Here is a 24,046-nt window from a genome sequence, read left to right on the forward strand (position 1 = left end):
CATCCTCCACCTGTCTATAAACTAGTATAACTACCAATACCACCCCCCACCTGTCTATAAACTAGTATAACTACCACTACCATCCTCCACCTGTCTATAAACTAGTATACCTACCAATACCATCCACCACCTGTCTATAAACTAGTATAACTACCACTACCATCTACCACCTGTCTATAAACTAGTATACCTACCAATACCATCCTCCACCTGTCTATAAACTAGTATACCTACCAATACCATCCACCACCTGTCTATAAACTAGTATAACTACCACTACCATCTACCACCTGTCTATAAACTAGTATAACTACCACTACCATCCTCCACCTGTCTATAAACTAGTATAACTACCAATACCATCCACCACCTGTCTATAAACTAGTATAACTACCACTACCATCTACCACCTGTCTATAAACTAGTATAACTACCACTACCATCCTCCACCTGTCTATAAACTAGTATAACTACCACTACCATCTACCACTTGTCTATAAACTAGTATAACTACCAATACCATCCACCACCTGTCTATAAACTAGTATAACTACCAATACCATCTACCACCTGTCTATAAACTAGTATAACTACCAATACCATCCTCCACCTGTCTATAAACTAGTATAACTACCAATACCATCCTCCACCTGTCTATAAACTAGTATAACTACCAATACCACCCCCCACCTGTCTATAAACTAGTATAACTACCACTACCATCTACCACTTGTCTATAAACTAGTATAACTAGCAATACCATCCCCCACCTGTCTATAAACTAGTATACCTACCAATACCATCTTACACCTGTCTATAAACTAGTATAACTACCATTACCATCCACCACCTGTCTATAAACTAGTATAACTACCACTACCATCCACCACCTGTCTATAAACTAGTATAACTACCACTACCATCCACCACCTGTCTATAAACTAGTATAACTACCACTACCATCCACCACCTGTCTATAAACTAGTATAACTACTAGCTTCTGTATTGCTTCTTTTCCATTTATATCTCCACTGGTGGTCTGCATTGGAGGGCTCCCCCTACAGATAGCTGAAGGGATGACTGGTGGCAGTGATATCTTATCTAAGCTACAGAGAGGAACATGTGAGCGGATGACAGCTGCCCCTCTGGTTGCATTTTGAACCCCATAATATATTCTTTGTCTCAAGATTTATGCATATACCATGGATTTCTCTGTTACTCCGGATGCTGAAGCTGTGCCAGTATGATAGCGGTGAATTCTTGTTTCCATATTGTGTATTAAATATTAAATCTAATTTGTTTCCAAAGACCATCTGATGTGAGAAAATGTCTGCTTCCGGGGAACTGGAAGAACTGCGGAGATTGAACAAGTCTCTCCTGGAACGTCTGGCGAGAAAACAAGACCAGTTTAGGAAACAGAGTCCTGCAAACAGCGCTGCACCGAGCCGAGACCAAGATGGAGGCCCAGCGAAGGTGAGAACACCGAGAGGAGATCCATGTCATGACTGTGTGCCGAGAGGCGATCCATGTCATGACTGTGTGCCGAGAGGCGATCCATGTCATGACTGTGTGCCGAGAGGCGATTCATGTCATGACTGTGTGCCGGGAGGAGATCCATGTCATGACTGTGTGCCGGGAGGAGATCCATGTCATGACTGTGTGCCGAGAGGAGATCCATGTCATGACTGTGTGCCGAGAGGCGATCCATGTCATGACTGTGTGCCGAGAGGCGATCCATGTCATGACTGTGTGCCGAGAGGCGATCCATGTCATGACTGTGTGCCGAGAGGCGATCCATGTCATGACTGTGTGCCGAGAGGCGATCCATGTCATGACTGTGTGCCGAGAGGCGATCCATGTCATGACTGTGTGCCGAGAGGCGATCCATGTCATGACTGTGTGCCGAGAGGCGATCCATGTCATGACTGTGTGCCGAGAGGCGATCCATGTCATGACTGTGTGCCGAGAGGCGATCCATGTCATGACTGTGTGCCGAGAGGCGATCCATGTCATGACTGTGTGCCGAGAGGCGATCCATGTCATGACTGTGTGCCGAGAGGAGATCCATGTCATGACTGTGTGCCGAGAGGAGATCCATGTCATGACTGTGTGCCGAGAGGCGATCCATGTCATGACTGTGTGCCGAGAGGAGATCCATGTCATGACTGTGTGCCGAGAGGAGATCCATGTCATGACTGTGTGCCGAGAGGCGATCCATGTCATGACTGTGTGCCGAGAGGTGCAAGGCATTGCTTCATTCCACTCATAGTATGGAAGTAATGACACCGATGTATTTCTCACAGCCAGCCTTGTGACAGTCACGTATTGTGATTTTTACACGCTCAGTATAATCCAAAGCTCCTAACTGTCCCTGATTTTGAGGAACTGTCCCTGATTTTTAGGAACTGTCCTTCTCATTAATCCCTCATTTTGGTCTGATCTGTATAGTTGTATATAAAATGCACTACACTTCTCTATCAAAAAGTGTTTCCCGGTGCTAAACCTTTCACCCAAATTCTAAATTGCTGCATTTGTAAATTTTACATTGTTCTCTTTTTTTTTTTTTTTTCTCATATAATATTTTTATCGCTGGCTCTCTAGTTCTTTACGAAATGCAGGCAGATAATAGTGGTTAAAGAAAGCACTTGTTGGATTACCTAATACATTTTTTTTTTTTTTTGTGTGTAATTCTCCTTTTAAGAATGTTCAGCAGGGGGTGTGTCCTATGTCTGCATACTTTTGCTAATAGGTGTCCCTCGTTCCCATCTCAAAATATATGGGGAGGTAAGATAATCCAGTAACCGGTTTTGTATCTGAGATCCTTTGAAAAGCTGAAGTCTGATCAGCTTTTATTCTGCCTTCCCTGGTTCCCCCTCCCCCCCATCAGCATAATGACACTTTGAAAGTGGGAGTAAACTCCCAAGGTGCTGTAAATATCCCCCTAAGGCTACGTTCACATGTGGGCGTAGCGGATCACGGGCAGAATCACCGCGATTCTGCCCGAGATCCGGAATCATTGCAATTCATGGGACGCCTGTGCGATGCCTGTGATTTGCAATGGCACCCAAAACGCTGTGCGATGTTGCCGCGATTTCCGCCTGCCGAATCGCGGTAACATCGCGCAAACAGAATCGCAGGACGCACAAAAGAAGCTCCTGTACCTTTTTGGGCATCATGCGTCCCGCGATTCTGTTTGTGCGATGTTACCGCGATATGGCAGGCAGAAATCGCGGCAACATCACACAGCGTTTGGGGTGCCATTGCAAATCGCGGGCAACGCACAGGCATCCCGCGATTTGCAATGATTCCGGATCGCGGGTAGAATCACAGTGATTCTGCCCGTGATCCGCTACGCCCACATGTAAACGTAGCCTTAGGGTGCAGCGTTTAGCAGATATTTACTTTAGATGCAGCCAGTGGCACCACAGGCACACTCACTCTGAAGGAGCCGCATACTTGTGCTGTTCCTTCGGAGCTGTGCCGTAAACAGCAACACCCACACACATTGCGCCGGAGTGATGTCATTGCTGGCTCGGCCAATCAGATACCCAAAGTCTGTAAACCCAGAAAGGAGACCAGGTGAAGATGGAACCGCCTTCAGCGGTGACTGATAAGTCTCATATTGTGATTTTTTTTTTTTTTTTTTTTTTTCCTTTTTCTTTTTTTTTTTTTCCTTTTTTCTTTTTCCTTTTTTTCTTCTTCTTTTTCCTTTTCTCTTTTTTTTTGCTGGATGTCCTCCAGCCATGAAATGAGGCGGGCTCTCAGTGACATGCTGCAGCTTCTAGTGCACAATGTGAGAAGCTCACAGTGTGCAGTGAAATCAGAGTAAGCAATTTCAGCACAGCAGGGGAGTCGGTACAACTGTGCAAGACTAAAGGGAAGGCCAGAGGTCAGATTTAAGCACTTAAGGACCACCCCACGTACATTTACTGCAGCAGGGCGACCCTTAAGCGCAAAATCATGTACCTGTACGTGATTGTCTTTATCGGCTCTAGGGGGCGCGTGCGCCGCCGATGCCATCCTCCCGCTGTAACTGGACACAGCGGGAGCCAATCAGCGGTTCTGGCGACCGTGATTGCCACTGGCCACCCACGATCATTTGGAGGAAATGTAAACAAGGCAGACCGTCAATCTGTCAGACAGGAAAAGAGAGATTTTGTGTTCCTACTAATTGAGAAAACAGATCTCTCTCTCTCTCTTCCTGCTGTCCATCCCCCACAGTTAGAAAGCACTTAACCCTTTGATCGTTGTATTAGTGTCACTGGTCCCCCAAAAAAGTGTCAGATTTTGTCCGCCGCAATGTCGCACTCCTGCTAAAAATCGCTGATTGCCGCCATTACTAATAAAGACAATAAAAAAATAAATAAAAAAGCCATCAATCTTTCTCGTAGTTTGTAGACACTTTTTTTTTTTTCAAAATTGTCGGTCTTTTTTTTTTTTTTTTGTTTATAGCTCAAACAGTAAAAATCGCACAGGTGATCAAATGCCACCAAAAGAAAGCTCTATTTGTGGGAAAAAAGGACATCAATTTTATTTGGGTACAGCGTCGCACGACTACGCAATTGTCAGTTAAAGTAACGCAGTGCTGTATCACAAAAAATGGCCTGGTTATTAGGGGGTAAAACCTTCCAGGGCTGAAGGGGTTAAATACATTTTTGTATCAAGAGGTTTGTTGCGTGAAAGAAGAGGGACTCACAGCAACCAATCAAAATCTGTCTTGTATGGGTCTAACATCAGCACTTGGTGCATTACCCCAGGATTGGTAAGTCACAAACCCAGCGAGTCTCCCGGAGATGAATCTGGTCTATCAGATGTGAATATACAGATGTCTATCAGATAGAAATCTATTTGGCTCTATTGTATATATGTTGCTTTGCCTAAGATGTCTAATAGCACGTTGTTGGTTCTTAGGTCTGGAAGGACCTTCCTCGAAAAACTAGAGAGAGGGATCCCCCTTTATTGGCCACCCGCGGTTTATCATCACTCGCTAGAAAAACGCTATCTACACCCAAGAGGACCTGTCATGTGGAGTCATTGGATCCTCTCAGCTCCACGGTATGTCAGACCGATGTCTTCTCTCATGGTCTCCATCACAGTTCATCGGAGAAGGTCAGCGCTGGTGATGATGACGTAATAAGAATCCGATCGCCTGTGAAGCACCTGACTGCTGCCAGTTCTATGGCAAACAATGTTCCTCCAGGCCTAGATGAGGACCCATCTCCGTTCACCAGGCAGTACATGGACCACCTAATAGATGAAGGAAACATGAGGGCCAAGGAACCAAGGACTCCAAAATCTATTCTGGTCACACCAAATCGAACTCCCAAGGTACAATGAAGTGTGTGTGTGTGTGTGTGTGTGTTGAGCTCCGGGCAGATATAAAGGACACAAATGAATACATAATTAAAGTGGTTGTAAACCTCAGACATGAAATCTAAAAAAAGCATATCCCTCTATAGTGTGTACTTGTCTCAATCCAGAGCACTAAGTGTCATTTCTGTCTGCTGCTTCCTTCCTCTGCTATCAGCATGAGTCACTTCTGACAAGTTTTCCTGACACCAAGAGAAAAATGGTAACAGGGAAAGGGATCTACAGATGATTGATTGCCTCAGCCCTGTTTCTGTGTGAAATGGGGGGGGGGGGGTCTTTTATCTCTTCTCTTTTCTCCTCTTCTCTTCTCTTCTCTTTTCTCCTCTCTTCTTCTTTCTTCTTTCTTCTTTCTTCTTCTTTCTTCTTCTTTCTTCTTCTTTCTTCTTCTTTCTTCTTTTTTTTTTTTTTTTTTCTTTTTTTTTCTTTTTTCGAAGATTAGATGAAGGTGGCTGTGGTGCGCATGCAGTGTGCCAGGAACTTGGGGTTCTGTGAGGCCTATGCTACAAGGGTCCCAGATCTGTCCCCACCTGGCACCTACAACCGGGCTCTGGACCAGAACGAGGCCTACACCCATTTCATCATGAGAGAGGAGACCCTGTATACCCCACCTGGAAGGGGAGACAGGCAGAAACTCCCCAGGTTCTCCAGATGCCAGCGCCTGATACAAAAGAAGGTGGCCCTGGAGTATGGGTACGACTACCCCTACGCGACATCATGGAAGAGATTGAGGCCAAGAGAGAATAGTGGTGTGACGAGGCGATTTGGGAATTCCTGTACATCCCTAAGCCGTATCATAACCAGAAGAGGCCCGAATTATGAGACACTTTCCTTTCTGTTAAGGCCAACTGGAAGCTCGGGCTGTCCATCCACATAGCTGCCATAACCCCGGTATTTTTTTATTGGGCGGGTGGTCCTCTTTCTCATAAAAGTGGTCCCAGCGGCGGATTCGCCGTGGGATCACTTTTATGGGCAGCAGGAAAGGTGCCCCCTGTCCTTTCTATTACAAGGGATGTTTACATCCCTTGTAAAAGGGATAAAAGTGATCAAAATAAAAAAATGTTTTAAGGGACAGTGTAAAAATAAAAAAAAGGAAAATAAATAATAAAAAAAAATTTAAAGCACCCCGTCCCTCCGAGCTTGCGCACAGAATTCGCAAGTCGTGCCCACATATATAAACTGTGTTGAAACCATCCGTGAGGTATCGCTGCAATCGCTGGAGCAATAATTCTAGCCCTAGGCCTCCGCTGTAACTCTAAACTGGTAACCTGTAGAAATTTTTAAAGCGTCGCCTATGGAGATTTTGAAGTACCAATGTTTGTCGCCATTCCACGAGCGTGCGCAATTTTGAAGCATGACATGTTGGGTATCTAATTACTCAGTGTAACATTATCTTTCACGTTATACAAAAAATTGGGCTTAACTGTTTTCTTTTTTTTTTTTTTTTTTTTTTAATGCAGTAAAGTATTTTTTTCCAAAAAAGTTTTCCACCGATCCCTGCTGAGCAGCCGGACGACAGGTCAGTCTCCGCTTACTTTGCAGAGACAGAGCTGTCAGATCCTCGCTCTCTATGGGCGGATGATAATTGATCGCCTGTCCATATTCATCCAATCCGATCCTCCAGACAGATGGAAAATAGGGTTTCCATCCGTCCGGATTTCACAGACGGGATCGGATCGGATAGCAGCGGGTGTTAGTGGACATGTCACCGCTGACATCCGCTGCTCCATAGGGGTGCATGGAGGATCCGATCAGGTCCGCCTGAAAAACTGACAGGGACCGGATCGGAAAGCCCGTGTGAAAGGGACCTATGTGTGACCAGCCAAGACATCCATTCTTCTCTGAATGTGTTTCTGTTCTGCTAATTTTTTTATTTTTTTTTAAGCGCAAAAGTGCACACAGGAGGGTGCACACCACTAGTGCATTATGGAAGGTTTATCGTATACAACAAAACATACAGCCAAATGGATACTCACAAAATAAATGTATACAGGTGTTGTATATAACCGTGGGGATGATTTACTAAAACTGGAGAGTGCCTCCTTTGGTGCAGCTCTGCATAGAAACCAATTAGCTTACAGTTTATTTTTTATTTTTGTTAAAACTTAATTTAAAAAGCTGAAGTAAGAAGCTGATGGACTACCATGTTCATCTGCACAAAAATTTGCACTCTCCAGTTTTAGTAAATCAACCCCACAACCTCAAACCAGAGCGGGCATAGCGTGACCAAACACACCGCGATGTTACGCTGGCAAGCTGACACGTTTTGGGGGACTTTCCTAATGTGCCATTAATTCATTTGTTTTTTTTCTTCAGAGAGATCCGGGACGTGTGACTTTCCTGTCCAGCGCTACATCTCCCCATAGTAACCAATGGAGTGGGCGCCCCTTACTGGGCTATGACTGGATAGCAGGTGAATATACAGTAAATATATTAAAGCCTAAATGGTTTGTTTGAACCAAATATGACTAAGAAAATTAGTTTTCCAGTTAACATACACATACAGACTCTGCTAAATTTTGGTCAGACGTATTTTCCCACCTGGGAGCCAGAGGTGCTGTGTACAGCAGCCCATAGAAATTAGTGGCTGTGAGGAGGAATGAGCTAGTGTTAGAGCTGCTCGATTCTGGATAAAAATCACAATTTTTTTTGCTTAGAATAAAGATCGCAATTCTCAGCATAACATCATCTTTTACATTATACAAAAATTTTGTATAAAAAAAAAGTTGCATTTGAAAGACTGCTGCGCAAATACAGTGTGACACAAAAGATTGCAACGACCGCCATTTTATTCTCTAGGGTCTCTGCTTGTTAAAAAAAAATATATATATATATATATATAGTTTGGGGGTTCTAAGTAATTTTCTAGCAAAAAATACTGATTTTAACTTGTAAACAACAAATGTCAGGAACAGGCTTAGTCTTTAAAGGAGTTGTAAAGTCAAAAGGTTTTTTATCTTAATGCATTCTTTGCATTAAGATAAAAAACCTTCTGTGTGCAGCAACCCCCCCCCCAACACTTACCTGAGGTCCCTCTCTGTTCAGCGATGTCCATGAGTGTCTCAGCTTCTCCCTCCTGATTGGCCCAGACAGTCAGCTAGCCAATCAGGGAAGGAGGGGGGGCAGGGCCGGGTCCAGGGCTCCGTGTCTGAATAGACACAGGGAGCTGTGACTCGGCTCGGGTGCCCCTATAGCAGGCTGCTTGCTGTGGGGGCACTCAACAAGAGGGAGGGGCCAGGTGCACAAAAGAGGGACCGAGAAGAGGAGGATCCGGGTTGCCCTGTGCGAATCCACTGCATAGAGCAGGTAAATATAACATGTTATGTTTGTCATTTTTATAGTAAAAAAAACAAGACTTTACAATCACTTTCCGGTCTGCCTGTCACTTTTTCAGGCGGACCTGATCGGATGCTCCATGCACCCCTATGGAGCAGTGGATGTCAGTGATGACATGTCCTCTGACACCCGCTGCTATCCAATCCTGTCCGTGCATTCCAGATGGATGGAAGCCCTATTTTCCATCCGTCTGGAGGATCGGATCGGATAAAAACGGACAGGCGGTCTGTTTTCATCCGATCTCCCATAGAGGAGAGCGGGGACCTGACAGGTCTGTCTCAGCACAGAGCAGAGACGGAACTGTCATCCGCCTGCACAGCGGGGATCGGTGGATCGATCCCCGCCGGGCGGAAAGCCCGTGTAAAAGGACACTTAGTGGTAAACTGACCCCATTTAGAGACCAAAGTTCATCCCTTTGATCTAAAAGAACCGAATGATACAATGTTTATAGTTATCTCTCAGCCCTGAGCAATGTTTGATAAACATCGAGGCTCATTTTTTTTTTTTTTTTTTTTTGACAGCTGTGAGTGAGCAGAGAACGGGTTTGCACTGTATGGATCGTGGAAGTGCGGATTAAGATTGTGATGGGGGTTAAATCAAGATCGGGATTTTTTAACAATTAATCATGCACTAGTACTTGAATATGCACATGTGTACGGGCATTCACCCCTAAAGTATATCCAGGGGTGTTTGTATGCATGTGCATGTATACCTGCATACAACCATGTACAACCATTTATTTCTATGAGTGGCTTTACACAGCACCTGTAGCTCCTGGGAAATAAGCCCCAAACGCACATGAGCATGAGGCCTAATGCTGGCCATACACGCACAGAATTTCGGCCGAAAATGGTCGTTTTAGGAAAGATCGTTCGAAAATCGGGCCGTTAGTGAACACAAGTTTACAGACGATTTCAATAGTGTGCCCAGCTAATGTCGATGGATCCATAGCGAAAACTTTTATCGTGTCTACAAAAGTTGTTACATGTATGGTAAAATTGAAATGAAAATAATATTCTGACTCGTATTGTGCATGTTATGGAACGATCATTATGATCATGAAAACGATTATGTAAAAGTTTATTCTGTAAGTTAGTGGCCAATTTGCTTTCGACTGACAAAGAATCGTTCAGTCTGCAAACGGCCGAAATTCTGTGCATGTATGGCCAGCATAAGTCTCTGACCTGTGATCAGACTTCAAGTAGAACTACAAGCAAATCTTTCTTTTCATTTTTGGCTAGAGCAAGGGAGGGTTATAACCCCTGTAAGGTTTATCTTTGCCATCTGTGTCCCATTGGGGAGATTTCCTTCACTTCCTGTCCCATAGCCAAACAGGAATTGAGAGGAAATCCCTGCAAATTAGTGGAATTCTTTGGGGACCACCAGATCACCAGAACTAGTGAACCCAATGGAAAATCCCCTCTATTTTTCTTGGAACAACCCAAAATTTGGGATTTTCGTTTACTTTAACTTTCAATGATAATGGTAAACTGGACAAATGGAGAGGGTGAATCTCCCTAACGGTGGCACAGACAGCAATAAAAACTGACAGGGGTTCTAATCCACCTCCACGCTATCCAAAATGAAAAGAAACGTTTTTTTGCCTTTTATTTATACTTTTAAATTTCTTGTCCATCCAGTTTTCAATGTTGGTCTGTCCTGCAGGGCTGCTGGAAGTGAACTCAGGGGTCACCAATAAACCGGATGAGTTCTTCTCAGACATCAGTGAATTCCGACGGGTCAACAAGGAGGAATGTGTTCATGAGTCATTATCCAGGTGAATGTTCTGGAGCGGGCATCAGATAGGACTGCAATTGTGGGCACAGCTTCAGATCTACTTAATAATTTACGATCTACTTGAAGTCTGTCACATGTGATCAGGGTGAACCTGCTCTCATCTGTAAAAAAAGCACAGGGCACCAGTGGCGGACCTGCCAATTCTGGTGTTCAATGGCAAATGCCAATCAAGCTCCACAGTAACGGGCAGTGAGCACAGAGCCCACTAGAGGGCGTCGGACCCTCAGGTCACCCTCATGAAGTCTGTTTCTGATTGTTTGGTCAGAGACATTCACACCAGTAGCCTGCTGGAGGTCATGTTGTAGGGCTCTGGCAGTGCTCATCCTGTTCCTCCTTGCACAAAGGAGCAGATACCGGTCCTACTGATATGTTAAGGACCTTCTACAGCCCTGTCCAGCTCTCCTTGAGTAACTGCCTGTCTCCTGGAATCTCCTCAATGTTCTTGAGACTGTGCTGGGAGACACAGCAAACCTTCTGGCAATGGCACGTATTGATGTGCCCTCCTGGAGGAGTTGGACTGCCTGTGCGACCTCTATAGGGTCCAGGTATCGCCTCATGCTACCAGTAGTGACACTGACCCTAGCCAAATGCAAAACTAGTGAAAAAATTTGTAAAAAAAAAAAAAATGCCACCTGTAAAACCATTCCTGTTTTGGAGGTCATCTCATTGTTGCCCATCTAGTGCACCTGTTAATTTAAGTAACCCCAAAGCTGAAACTGATTAACAACCCCCTCTGCTACTTAACCGACCAGATCAATATCCCAGGAGTTTAATTGACTTGATGTTATACTCTGATTAAAAAGTGTTCCTTTAATTTTTTTGGAGCAGTGTTAATATTAGTATATTAGTCTCTAGTTTCCCTAGTGGTTTTAGCAATTGAATAACTTTTAGCCTGGGGAAATGAGAATAATCAAAAATAAAGAATTTAAATTAGCACAAACATTATTTTTATGGTTTATCAGCTGTTTACATTTCCTGATGTGTCTCTTCATTTATGTCTAGAACTGGACAGGAAGAATCCTCTGAGTCTGAGGAAGAGCCGGACCTCTCTCTGGACACTCACCAATGTATGTGAATTCAGTCCTGATAATTACGATCCGCAGTCTGGAGATTCACCGCTAACCTCTCCATATTATTATTATTATTATTATTATTATTCTTATTATATATATATATATATATATATATATATATATATATATATATATATATATATATATATATATATATATATATATATATATATATATATATATATATATATATATATATAATTTTTTTTTTCATATATTCCAGGTGTTTATTGCTACAGGGTCAACAGCCGCCTATTTATATCCCCCGTAGGAGCAGAGTCTGCCTGTCCTGTCTGTAAAAAGCGCAGGGGCAGGCGCCGCACAACATTGGATGAACCGGCTTATGTCAGGTTTGTCTGCTACTTGTTGATGGCATGATAAAGCTTAACCCTAGGATAAAAGTCAAAAATGTATTGTATGAAGTGTTTTCCTGACCAAAGGTTGGTAATTCTGTACAGCCAGTCTTGTGATCCAGACCCCTCTATCATCTGACTGTCTTTTACCAGCGGGAGAGAGGCTTGCTCAGCAGTGGGGTCCCCTATGTCTCAAGGGAGGATTTGGGTTTTTTCCCCAGTTAATTTGCAGTCTCAAGAATTCCCTAAAATGCTTAATATGGTGCAACGCAGCCAACAATGAGAGCCCCCCCACGTCTTCTAGATCCAAAAGCATATCTTCCGCATAGAGACTAATGGTTTCAAATAACTAACCGAAGATGAGGCCTCTAATAATGGGTGCGGTTCCACGGCCAGCTCATAAAGCAGCGGAGATATTGGGCATCTCTGCTGCGTACCCCTTGATAGGGAGAAGGGATTTGAGACCCTACCAGCAGTGCTGGGACAAGGTCATCCTGCGCTCAGGGCAAAGATGTTAAACTGAAAACAAGGGGGGGGAAGGATTGAGACTTTAAATCAGGCATGTTAAACTGCACCCCCCCCCCCTTCCCTTAAGGTAATGGTCAGGGCCACCCCTATCCTTTCAACAAACCGTTGTGCCCAGGACAGCCGTCCCTCCTGCCCACCCCTTGTCCCCTACCAATGACCTCAAGCCGAGCTGCGGGAGCCTGGTATAAAAGCCGAAGCCACTTGATAAAGTTCGATCCAAATCTGCAAAGACCTTTCCATAAATAGTCCCATTCCACCGAATCGAAAGCCTTAGCGGCATCCAAACTAACTCGCGAACCAATCTAAGCATGGGTGTACTGTGGGTTCAAAAAAAGTCAAGACTAAAGGCCGTATTTTTTTTTTTATAAATTTGTTTATTTAGACAAAAGCAGAGGAAAAAATTCCAAACCGCATGACTCAAATGGCAACATTAGACAATTTCAAATGTAATCAAATATATGCAAGTTATCCAAATTGAAAAAAAACATAAACAAAAGGGTGTAGGACATGAATCAAACCGGCATGTAAGAACCACTGGAACTCTCCAGTGCCTTTTAATTTTCGTAGAAGGAGAGGGAGAAGAAGAAGAAGAGGTAGAAGGAGAGAGAGAGAAGAAGAAGAGGTAGAAGGAGAGAGAGAGAAGAAGAAGAGGGAGAAGAAGAAGAGGTAGAAGGAGAGAGAGAGAAGAAGAAGAGGTAGAAGAAGAGTTAGAAGGAGAGGGAGAAGGAGAGGAAGAAGAGGTAGAAGGAGAGGGAGAGGAAGAAGAGGTAGAAGGAGAGGGAGAAGAAGAAGAGGTAGAAGGAGAGGGAGAAGAAGAAGAGGTAGAAGGAGAGGGAGAAGAAGAAGAGGTAGAAGGAGAGGGAGAAGAAGAAGAGGTAGAAGGAGAGAGAGAAGAAGAAGAGGTAGAAGGAGAGAGAGAAGAAGAAGAGGTAGAAGGAGAGGGAGAAGAAGAAGAGGTAGAAGGAGAGGGAGAAGAAGAAGAGGGAGAAGGAGAAGAAGAAGAGGTAGAAGGAGAGGGAGAAGAAGAAGAGGTAGAAGGAGAGAGAGAAGAAGAGGTAGAAGAAGAAGAGGTAGAAGGAGAGGTAGAAGAAGAAGAAGAGGTAGAAGGAGAGGGAGAAGAAGAAGAGGTAGAAGGAGAGGGAGAAGAAGAGGAGGTAGAAGGAGAGGGAGAAGAAGAAGAGGTAGGAGAGGGAGAAGGAGAGGTAGGAGAGGGAGAAGAAGAGGTAGAAGGAAAGGTAGGAGAGGGAGAAGGAGAGGGAGAAGAAGGAGAGGGAGAAGAAGGAGAGGGAGAAGAAGAGGTAGAAGGAGAGGTAGGAGAGGTAGAAGGAGAGGTAGGAGAGGTAGAAGGAGAGGGAGAAGAAGAGGTAGAAGGAGAGGGAGAAGAAGAGGTAGAAGGAGAGGGAGAAGAAGAAGAGGTAGAAGGAGAGGGAGAAGAAGAAGAGGTAGAAGGAGAGGGAGAAGAAGAAGAGGTAGAAGGAGAGGGAGAAGAAGAAGAGGTAGAAGGAGAGGGAGAAGAAGAAGAGGTAGAAGGAGAGGGAGAAGAAGAGGTAGAAGGAGAGGGAGAGGTGGAGAGAAAAAGATTCAAAAGGAGGGGGGGGGGGGCATAAAGAGATGGGGGGGGGATGCGTTAGGGATGGAGAGCGTATCAGAGTAAAAAATGCAACTGGTTTAGTGGTAAGCCTTTGCCATTGACCATAGATATTACTCAGTTCAAGGGTGTCACCGCCCAATCTACACCAGCAGCTGAGGCCAGGGGGGGGGGGGGGGTTGGTGGAAAAGCCATATTTTTATTGGGCATAAATCCTTTCTGATCCAGGTGGATATAGACCCTCTATCATAAAGCATAGGCAGATCATGTGGTTACTTTTTTTCCACTGCAGTTTAGAAGCTCTATCGCCATCTACTCCAGCCTGTTGATTGGACAACAAAGGAGCTGCAGCACACTGATCACCACACTGTTAGCTTCTCCCACTGTTCAGATAACCTTTCACAATACAATCTGATTGTACATTTCAAAACTATATCACAGGAGGACCCCTCCCTTTCTCTCCTGGTGCCATAGATCTCTACAACTGTGGTACAGACAGCAATAAATACGTGTGTCCAAAAAAATTGTGGCTAAAGTAGAATTCCGGTCAAATCCTAATTACTTATAACCCCCCACCCCTTCTTCTAACTCCTATTCTGAATAATCAAGAAAATATTTGCATAATTACCTATTTTCAGGCCACCCCAGTCCTGTCATGTGATCCCCCCCCGGTATCAGCCAGAGGAGGCAGCAGGGGAATGGAGTGAGCACTTGACGATGGCTGGTGATGTCACGCATAAACTTAAAGCGGAGTTCCGGCCTCAAAATCGATAAAATTGATTTTGGGCCATCCGCTCGCTAAGGGGAACCTGAAAAAGAAATGGATAATGGCGATTTTTTTTTTTTTTTTGGTTACTTGCCTTATTATAGAAGAAAATATACTCCCCTTCCTTCCACTTCCTCCCTCTGCGGCCGCGGCCCGCGTCGTCACTTCCGGTTTGTGATGATTCCTGGGATGATTCCTGGGAGCTGAACGTCATTGCTCCCAGAAATCAACGCGCCTGCACCGGCTCCGCTCGTCACTTCCAGTGCAGGCGCGGTATTCACGGCATGCCCAGAAGCTGTGGAGGGTTGCCGTGCCTGCACCGGAAGTGACCAGCGGGGCCGGCGCAGTGCATTGTGGGACTCCGACGTCACGAAGAGGACACCAAGAGGGACGCTGCGGCTTCAGCTGCCCACACCCGAGATGGCAGCGCTGGAAAAGAAATTTTCAAGGTAAGTATTTCTTCTTACAGGTAAGTGCGACCCAGGACAGTTCAGAGGCTATCCATTATGGAATGTACTAGCCCCGACTGTCCCGGGGGTATTTTTAGCTCAAATTGACCCCCGAGGCCGGAACTCCGCTTTAATATGGTCCATCTGTTGTTGGCGCTCCCTCCTCTCCACTGCAGCCAGTGCTGGCTTATAGAGGAAAGTCAGACTAGAGCGGCCTGGGAATAAAAAGTATACAAATCTTTTCTTACACAGAGTAGTCAGAATGAGTGTTAGGAGGGGAGAGACCATTGTAAGCACCCCTGTCAGTGGTCAATAGTTTATCTCAACCCTCTAACTTGCACATTTGCTGGACAGCTTGATCTGTCAAAAAAAGTTGAAAAATTTGAATTTTAGGGGGAAATTTACTAAAACTGGTGCACTCAGAATCTGGTGCAGCTGTGCATAGTAACCAATCGGCTTTTAGGTTGTATTGTCAAAGCTTAATTGAACAAGCTGAAGTTAGAACAACGAAATCACCCAAGCGCTCACTCCGATGGGGATGACCGGCGTGCCGCTCTCCTCAGGCAGGGAACTCCAAACATCAGCAAATGAAAGAGAAAAGGAGGCGCAAGCACCTTTTTTAAAAAGTTTATCAAAATGCCAAAAACATACAGACCTGAAGAGCAAAATTCGCATGTATTGAGTCCCCCACATGTGGAAATGAACATGTCCCTGTAATTGGACCGCTAACACGTTTCGGGAGTCACGCTCCCTTCCTCAGAGCTTTTATTTTTGGCATTTTAAAAATCTTTTTAAAGGTATCCAAGGGTAATGCACTAGGTGCTTGCGCCTCCTTTTCTCTTTCATAAGCTGAAGTTAGAAGCTGATTGGCTACTAATGTACATGATTCTGAGTGTACCAGTTTTAGTAAATCTCCCCCTTACTGTCTGGATCACAAGGTGAGAATAAAGGGGGGGGGCCTAAAAAAAGGAAAACTAATCCAGTCATCACATCTAAGAATTGGTAAGCTGCAATATAATATTTATTTTCTTTGTTTTTGGGTTTAGACACCTTGATAAGTGGGGTCCAGTGTTCATTAGTATTGGGGTTGTTTGGTAACGCACAAAATATTTGATCTGGTTCTTGATTGGGTTGCTTTTTTATTCAGGGTCAGTATTCCCAGATCTACCCTGCTCCCTCCATACAAGTATAGAGCTCATCGGAGGAAAAGTTTTGACCCCACAGACACCTTGGCCTTGCCATCGGTAAGTAGCAATGTGTTTTTGCATTTCCCTGTATTAAAGCGGTTGTAAACCCGAAAAAAAAAAAAAAAAAAAAGAAGAAAAAAAAAAAAACCTGCAAGACAAAGGCATAATGAGCTAGTATGCATCGCATACTAGCTCATTATGTATTACTTACCTTAGAACGAAGCCCCGACACGGACCCCCGGACACTGCTATGGGAGCTGACATGATCCCTCAGCATCTCTTCCGGGTTCGGCGGCTCCGGCGCTGTGATTGGCCGGAGCCGCCGTGATTTTCCGGCAGGCTCCCGGCAAGGAAAGCTGAAGGTCCGCCGGACCTTCAGAGCGCATGCGCCGCTCGCGTGAGCGGCTGCATGCACTGCAAATATCTCCTAAACCATGCCAGTTTAGGAGATATTAACTGTGCCTACAGGTAAGCCTTATTATAGGCTTACCTGTAGTCAAAAGTGTCAAAAAGCGGGATACTACCGCTTTAATAAAAACATGCCAGTGGGCCATTTATCTGCTGTGTAAATTGGTCCCAGTATGTACAGGTGCCTCTCATAAAGTTTAGAATATCATCAAAAGTTAATTTCTTTCAGTAATTCAATCCAAAAAGTGAAACTCATATATTTTATATAGATGCGTTACACACAGAGTGATATATTTCAAGCATTTATTTCTTTTAATTTTGCTGAATATGGCTTACAGCTAGTGACACCCCAAGATTCAGTATCTCAGAAAATTAGAATATTTCATAAGGCCAATTTAAAAAAAAAGGATTTTTAATACAGAAATGTTGGCATAGTGAAAAGTGTGTCCATGTACAGCATAGAATGCACTCAATACTTGGTTGGGACTTCTTTTGCATAAATTACTGCATCAATGCGGCGTGGCATGGAGGCGATCAGCCTGTGGCACTGCTGAGTTGTTATGGAAGCCCAGGTTGCTTTGATAGCGGCCTTCAGCTCGTCTGCAATGTTGGGTCTGGTGTATCCCATCCTCCTCTTGACAATACCCCACAGATTCTTTATGGGGTTTAGGTCAGGTGAGTTTGCTGGCCAATCAAGCACAGTGATATCATGATCATGTGACCAGGTACTGGTAGTTTTTTGGCAGTGTGCATAACGCATCCATATAAAATAGGAGTTTCTCTTTTTGAAATGAATTACTGAACTAAATTAACTTTTTGAGGATATTCTAATTTTTTGAGATGCACCTGTATGTGAAAAAGGGACCTTAGATTGTAAGCTCCTTAAGTGGAGGGACTGATGTGAGTGTACAATATGTAAACCACTGCATTTATTATAATTTAATTATTATAAATCTTTTTTTTTTATTAACCACTTCCCCTTAGGTGGTTGTCATATGACGTCCTGGGCTTTGAGTGGGGATATCTGAATGATGGGTGCAGATATTTTTTTCAGCCATCGATTCCCTTCACTGCTGATCGTTCTTACAGGTGGCGGGAGGGGACACCCCCCTCCTGCCGCCCTCCGGAGCTTCTACCGGCTCGCCCGTGCAATTGACGAGCCTGCGGAAGTGTTACAATAGAGACTGAGGACCAGATGGTCCCTGGCAGTCTCTATGACTCTTGGAGGCCTGGGCGCAACATGATGATGTCACACCCGGCCCTGCAGTTTTCAATACTGCGCGGATCTCGGCTGAACAGCCGAGATAGTGTTTTTTTTTTGTTTTTTTTTTTTTTAGCCTGTAGGAAAGATCTGAGGTCTTATTGAACCCAGATCTCCCTATAAAGAGGACCTGTCATTCACTATTCCTATTACAAGGGATGTTTACATTTTGTGTAATAGGAATAAATGTGATCAAAAAAAAATTAAAAATAAAATAATAATAATAAAAAAAAAAAGTAAAATGCCCCCGTCCCCGCGTGCTCGCACATGGTAGCAAACGCATGCTTTAATCGCGGACACATATGTAAATGGCGTTCAATCCATACATATGAGGTATTGCCGCGAACGTTAGAGTGAGAGAAAAAATTCTAGCCCAAGACCTCCTCTGTAACTCTAAACTGGTAACCTGTAAAAATGTTAAAGCATCACCTATAGAGATTTTTAAGTACCAAAGTTTGGCGTCATTCCACAAGTGTGTGCAATTTTAAAGCTTAACATGTTGGGTATCTATTTACTCGGCGTAACATCATCTTTCATTATACAAATAAATTGGGCTAACTTTTAGTGTTATCTTTTTTTTTTTTTTTTTAATTCATAAAACAGTTTTTTAAAAAAAATACCATGTGACATAAAAAGTTGTACAAATACCGTGTGACATAAAAAGTTGCAATGACTGGCATTTTAGGGTCTCTGCTAAAAAAAAAAATAAATAAATAAATAAATAAATATATATATTTATTTATTTTTTTTAGCAGAGACCCTAAAATGCCGGTCATTGCAACTTTTTATGTCACATGGTATTTGTACAACTTTTTATGTCACATAATATTTAAAAAAAAATAACACTAAAGTTAGCCCAAAATTTTTTCATTTATTTATATATATATATATATATATATATATATATATATATATATATATATATATATATATATATATATATATATATATATATATATATATATATAATATAATGTTTTGGGGGTTCCGAGTAATTTTCTAGCAAAAAAATGATGATTTTTACATGTAGGAGCGGAGTGGAAGAAATCGCCCGGTATGGAAGTGGTTACAAAAAAAAAAAAATGGATGTATAAATCAGAGCAGGCAAGTGGTCTGTCAGAAGATCCTACATTGTGTATTGGAAATGGAGACAAGACAGCTGCCGGCTGTACTATTCATAACCGTTTTCTCTTGAAAAATAATTTCATGTCACAATTTTGGTGATTTCAATTCCAAGAAAATGGTTTATGTAAATATCGGAGATATTCGGCTCTGGTGTTTTCTCAGCTGGTGCTGTGGGCGGCTGTATAATCAATTCAGCTTGTTGCAAATGCTGTAAAGCAGCTGGGATTCTGGGAAGTGAATGTTGAAATAATGTAACAATCCATTTCCTGTCTTCCAGCATTGTTTAGCGGGATGGGAAAACGCTGTTCCATCGTGCGACCTCCGCGTCAGCAGCCTCGACTTGAAAACGTCTGTAGAACCCAGCGCAATGACTGTGGCATCACCCGTGAATGTACCCATGGTAAAGAGACCGAGAGCTCGTACTTCTGTAGTATGAAGGAAATATTAAGGCAGACCAAGCATTCATCTCATTTTTAAAAGTGCTGTCTAAGTGACTGTCATTCTGTTGCAATGGCTTCAGCATTTTTTTTGGTCACTGGCCTAGTAAAACTGTGCGAAACAGGAGTTTCCTGATCTGCTTACTTTTTCCAAGTCAGCAACTGAAATTTCTGATGCTAGTGGACCAACATGACAGCCAGGCAACTAGCATTTTCAGGAGGTCAGGTGGTCTCTGTGTTCTTATGACTTTTTAAAAACCAAGTCACCAAAGGTAACATTGGAGTTTCATATCCACACAAAAGATTCACTATATTACCAAAAGTATTGGGACGCCTGCCTTTACACACACGTGATTTTTAATGGCATCCCAGTCTTAGTCTGTAGGGTTCAATATTGAGTCGGCCCACCCTTTGCAGATATAACAGCTTCAACTCTTCTGGGAAGGCTGTCCACAAGGTTTTAGTGTGTCTAAGAATGAGAACCAAAGTATACGCGTTTCGCAGGATCCCCCCCTTTCTTCAGGACTGTTCCTGTCTCGTATCAACGGATCTTAATATCATTATATGTTTACATAATTCTACTCCAGTTATGCCTCACCCATACAGCATCCATATGGAGAAAAGAGGCAGAAAAAGGGAAAGGGGAACAATAAAACACCATTGAAAAACATAATCCATAAATTACTCCATATCTCACTGATCCATCCCACAGACATCACCCCATAGGTAGGGACAGGCCCGAAGGGCAGTCAAACAGGTCCAGCCGGCCTGTGAGTGGGCCCCAACACACACTACCAGGCAAATAAGGGACATACATGCCAGTCTATGACATATACATAAAAATATATAGAAATAAAAAAACACGCTTACAACAAAGGAATGTTATTATTAGGCCTCTTGTACACTGCACCTTGGAAACAGCTCAGTAGCTTTTTGCTTTTTTTAAAATTACATTTATTTATTTATTTTTGACTGCTCTAAAATGCAGCCCGCTTAAACCAGCACTGCATATTCTTGAGTAAACAAAAAATAGAAAATCTGCATTCCCGGTCAGTATTTTATGCCGGTACGTGCAAATGCCCGCAAATTTGCACAAATAAGTATACATATTAGTTGATTTTGCCTAGGAACGTATTGTACACACTAATGCACGCAAAACAAATCCCTGAAACTACGTCCAGAAATTCTGAAGCTCAAACATCATTAATGTATGCAAGAGGCGCTAGGGCTCTCAGACCACTATATGGGAATATGAATCTTACCCACAATACGAAAGCTCAAGGTGTCAATGGGGGTCATCACTTTTATTTACTGCTCCCTTGGCCCAATCTCTAAAAAAGGAAGAAGTTACATAGTTACATAGTAGGTGAGGTTGAATAAAGACAATAGTCCATCCAGTTCAACCTGTGTAGGTGTGTGTGGCCGTAATCATCTCTCATACCCCTGAATGTTCTGATCCTTGAGATGTACGTCCAAGTAAAAATAATAATACACAAAATCAAAGAATAGGGAAAGAAACAGAAAAATGTCTGGTTTAGGATGTGTTTTTTATGCCTTATTGGGCGCCGTTTAGATCTTGTAATAAAACTTGTGGCTGTTTTTATTCACTTTTGTGGGTTGAAGGGAGTATTGGAGGTCCCATTTTCTGTTCAGATGTTTTTTACTTCCATGTATAGTCCCGGCATGCTATTTCGTGTCCAACAATGCACTTGTTTGAGCTTTTATAGAGGGAGTTTTAAATGGATTACAGTGAAATCAACTGCATGAACAGTTGTATGGGGCATTATTCAAAAAGCACCGTGAGTTGAATGGTCAGCATCCCAATAATTATCAAAACGACACAAAGAGAAAGAAAAGTGGGACTTTCAATGCCAATGAAGGAGGGATGATCACAATAGTTCAAACAAATTGTATAGGGGGTCAGAAGTGTGTATATATAGCCCTTATACACTATCCAGTGCCACATCCTTGAGTAATAGCCAAACCCAAGAACAAAAATGTGAATTTCAACGTACTAGTCCTTAGATTTAGTGGCTGCTTTTTTTTTTTTTTTTTTTATTTATTTTAAGTTATTTTGCTTTATTTTCACTTGGTACACCTGCCAGTAACACATTTCCCATCCTAGGGTGACCACACTCATTCACTATATTCTATGGGGGAGCCAGGTTGTCACCATAGGGCAGGAATTACTGCAAAGCCACTTTGTAATTTACTGCACTTTTACACCTAGGCTTCTGTTTACATTTTAAGCTATACAGTGCTAACCAGTGTATATGTTTCCATTTCCAGGACAGTGCGTCCTACTACGCTTCGAGGGCAAGGTCTGAGAATCTTCTGAATCTGTCCCGCTCCATCACTTTCCATCACAATGAAGGCAAATAGTCTGTATGCAGAAGAAGCAGAGTGCCCCCTTAACTCTGTCCTCATGCTACAATTCTCAGGGAAGAATGGTAACCGCAAGCAGCTGTCAAAAAACCTTTTACCAATGGACATTGTGAATGGATTTTAACAGGAATCTATATTTTTATCAGGATGTATATTATATGTAAATGTTAAATGCATTATAAAAATAACCTCATGTATGTGTGTTTTATGTCTTCAAGCCTCTATCTGTCTATATATATATATATATTTGTGTGTCCACTTCTGTTTACTAATGCAGCAGAGTGATTGTACTTTATTGTTCCTGTTCTCTGAGTGCAGGTCTGTAGCTGGCTATAGACATTACAGCTCAGTTGGACATACATAGATAATACACTGCTCAAAAAATAAAGGAACACTTTTTAATCAGAGTATAGCATCAAGTCAACTAAACTGAGATATTGCTCTGGTCAGTTAAGTAGCATAGGGGGTTGTTAATCCGTTTTTAGCTGCTTTGGTGGTAATGAAATTAACAGCAGGTGCACTAGATGGGCAACAATGGGATAACCTACAAAACAGGAATTAATTTACAGGTAAAGGTCATTGACATTTTTTTCTATACTCCTCTTTTCTGACTTTTTTGCTAGTTTTGCATTTAGCTAGGGTCAGTGTCACTACTGGTAGCATGAGGTGATACCTGGACCCTATAGAGGTTGCACAGGCAGTCCAACTCCTCCAGGATGGCACATCAATACGTTCCATTACCAGAAGGTTTGTTGGGCCTCCCACCACAGTCTCAAGAGCATAGAGGAGACTCCAGGAGACAGGCAGTTACTCTAGGAGAGCTGGACAGGGCCGTAGAAGGTCCTTAACCCATCAGCAGGACCAGTATCTGCTCCTTTGTGCAAGGAGAAAGAGGATGAGCACTTCAAGAGCCCTACAAAATAACCTCCAGCAGGACACTGGTGTGAATGTCTCTGAGCAAACATTCAGAAACAGACTTCGAGGGCCACCTGAGGGCCCGATGTCCTCTAGTGGGCCCTGTGCTCACTGCCCGGCACCGTGGAGCTTGATTGGCATTTGCCATTGAACACCAGAATTGGCAGATCTGCCACTGGCGCCCTGTGCTTTTCACAGATGAGAGCAGGATCACCCTGAGCACATGTGACAGACGTGAAAGGGTCTGGAGAAGCTGAAGAACGTTATGCTGACTGTAACATCGTTCAGCATGACCAGTTTGGTGGTGGGTCCATGGAGGGACGCATCGACCTCTACCAGCTAGACAATGGAACCCTGACTGTTATTAGGTATCGGGATGAAGTCCTTGGAACCATTGTCAGAACCTACACTGGTGCAGTGGTTCCTGGGTACCTCCTGGTGCACGACAATGTCCGGCCTCATGTGGCGAGAGTATGCAGCCAGTTCCTGGAGGATGAAGGACTTGAGTCCATTGAATGGCCCCCACGCTCACCTGACCTAAATCCAATAGAACATCTCTGGGGCATGATTTTTATGTCCATCCGACCCCGTCAGGTTGCTACTCAGTCTGTTCAGGAGCTCAGTGATGCCCTGGCCCAGATCTGGGAGGAAATACCCCAGAACATCATCCGTTGTCTCATTAGGAGCATGCCCCGATGTTGTCATGCATACAAGCACATGGGGGTCATACAAACTACGGAGGACCATTTTGAGTTGCTGCAATGACATTTCAACAAAATGGACTCGCCTTCTGCATCATTTTTTCACTTTTATTTTAGGGGTGTCTTTGAATTCAGCCCTCTGTAGGGTGATAATTTTCATTTCCATCAAATGATGTGGCATCCTTTCACTCCTAACACATTAATCAGTCCATATCAGTATAGATCCTGACACATTACCCAGTCCATATCAGTCTAGATATCCAACATGATATTTTCCCCATTGAGATCGGATGTGTTTTCAAAGTGTTCCTTTAATTTTTTTGAGCAGGGTGTAATTCTCTGAATACAGGTGCAGCTTCTTTCTTAAAGC

The 24,046-nt window shown here is 43.3% G+C and overlaps 1 protein-coding gene across 1 annotated transcript; it reads left to right on the top strand.

Annotated features, from left to right (window-relative positions):
- Nucleotides 1–1,320: 1,320 nt before the first annotated feature.
- MIIP (migration and invasion inhibitory protein) lies at nucleotides 1,321–22,149 on the top strand. The gene is made up of 9 exons (XM_082274105.1): nucleotides 1,321–1,473; nucleotides 4,912–5,328; nucleotides 7,684–7,780; nucleotides 10,369–10,480; nucleotides 11,503–11,567; nucleotides 11,797–11,923; nucleotides 16,405–16,501; nucleotides 19,516–19,638; nucleotides 21,965–22,149. Exons 1-9 carry the CDS (start codon nucleotides 1,327–1,329, stop codon nucleotides 22,055–22,057), a joined length of 1,278 nt encoding a protein of 425 aa, XP_082130231.1. The 5' UTR covers nucleotides 1,321–1,326; the 3' UTR covers nucleotides 22,058–22,149.
- The last annotated feature ends 1,897 nt before the right edge of the window (nucleotides 22,150–24,046 follow it).

The sequence above is a fragment of the Pelophylax lessonae genome (assembly GCF_965119305.1).
Source record: "Pelophylax lessonae genome assembly, chromosome: 12".
NCBI classification, from domain to species: Eukaryota; Metazoa; Chordata; class Amphibia; order Anura; family Ranidae; genus Pelophylax; species Pelophylax lessonae.

Coding starts and splice junctions, on each gene's coding strand:
- MIIP (XM_082274105.1), top strand. CDS start 1,327: ATGTCTGCTTCCGGGGAACTGGAAGAACTGCGGAGATTGAACAAGTCT. Junction 7,781..10,368: donor GGGCTATGACTGGATAGCAG/GTGAATATACAG, acceptor TCTGTCCTGCAG/GGCTGCTGGAAGTGAACTCA. Junction 16,502..19,515: donor ACACCTTGGCCTTGCCATCG/GTAAGTAGCAAT, acceptor CCTGTCTTCCAG/CATTGTTTAGCGGGATGGGA.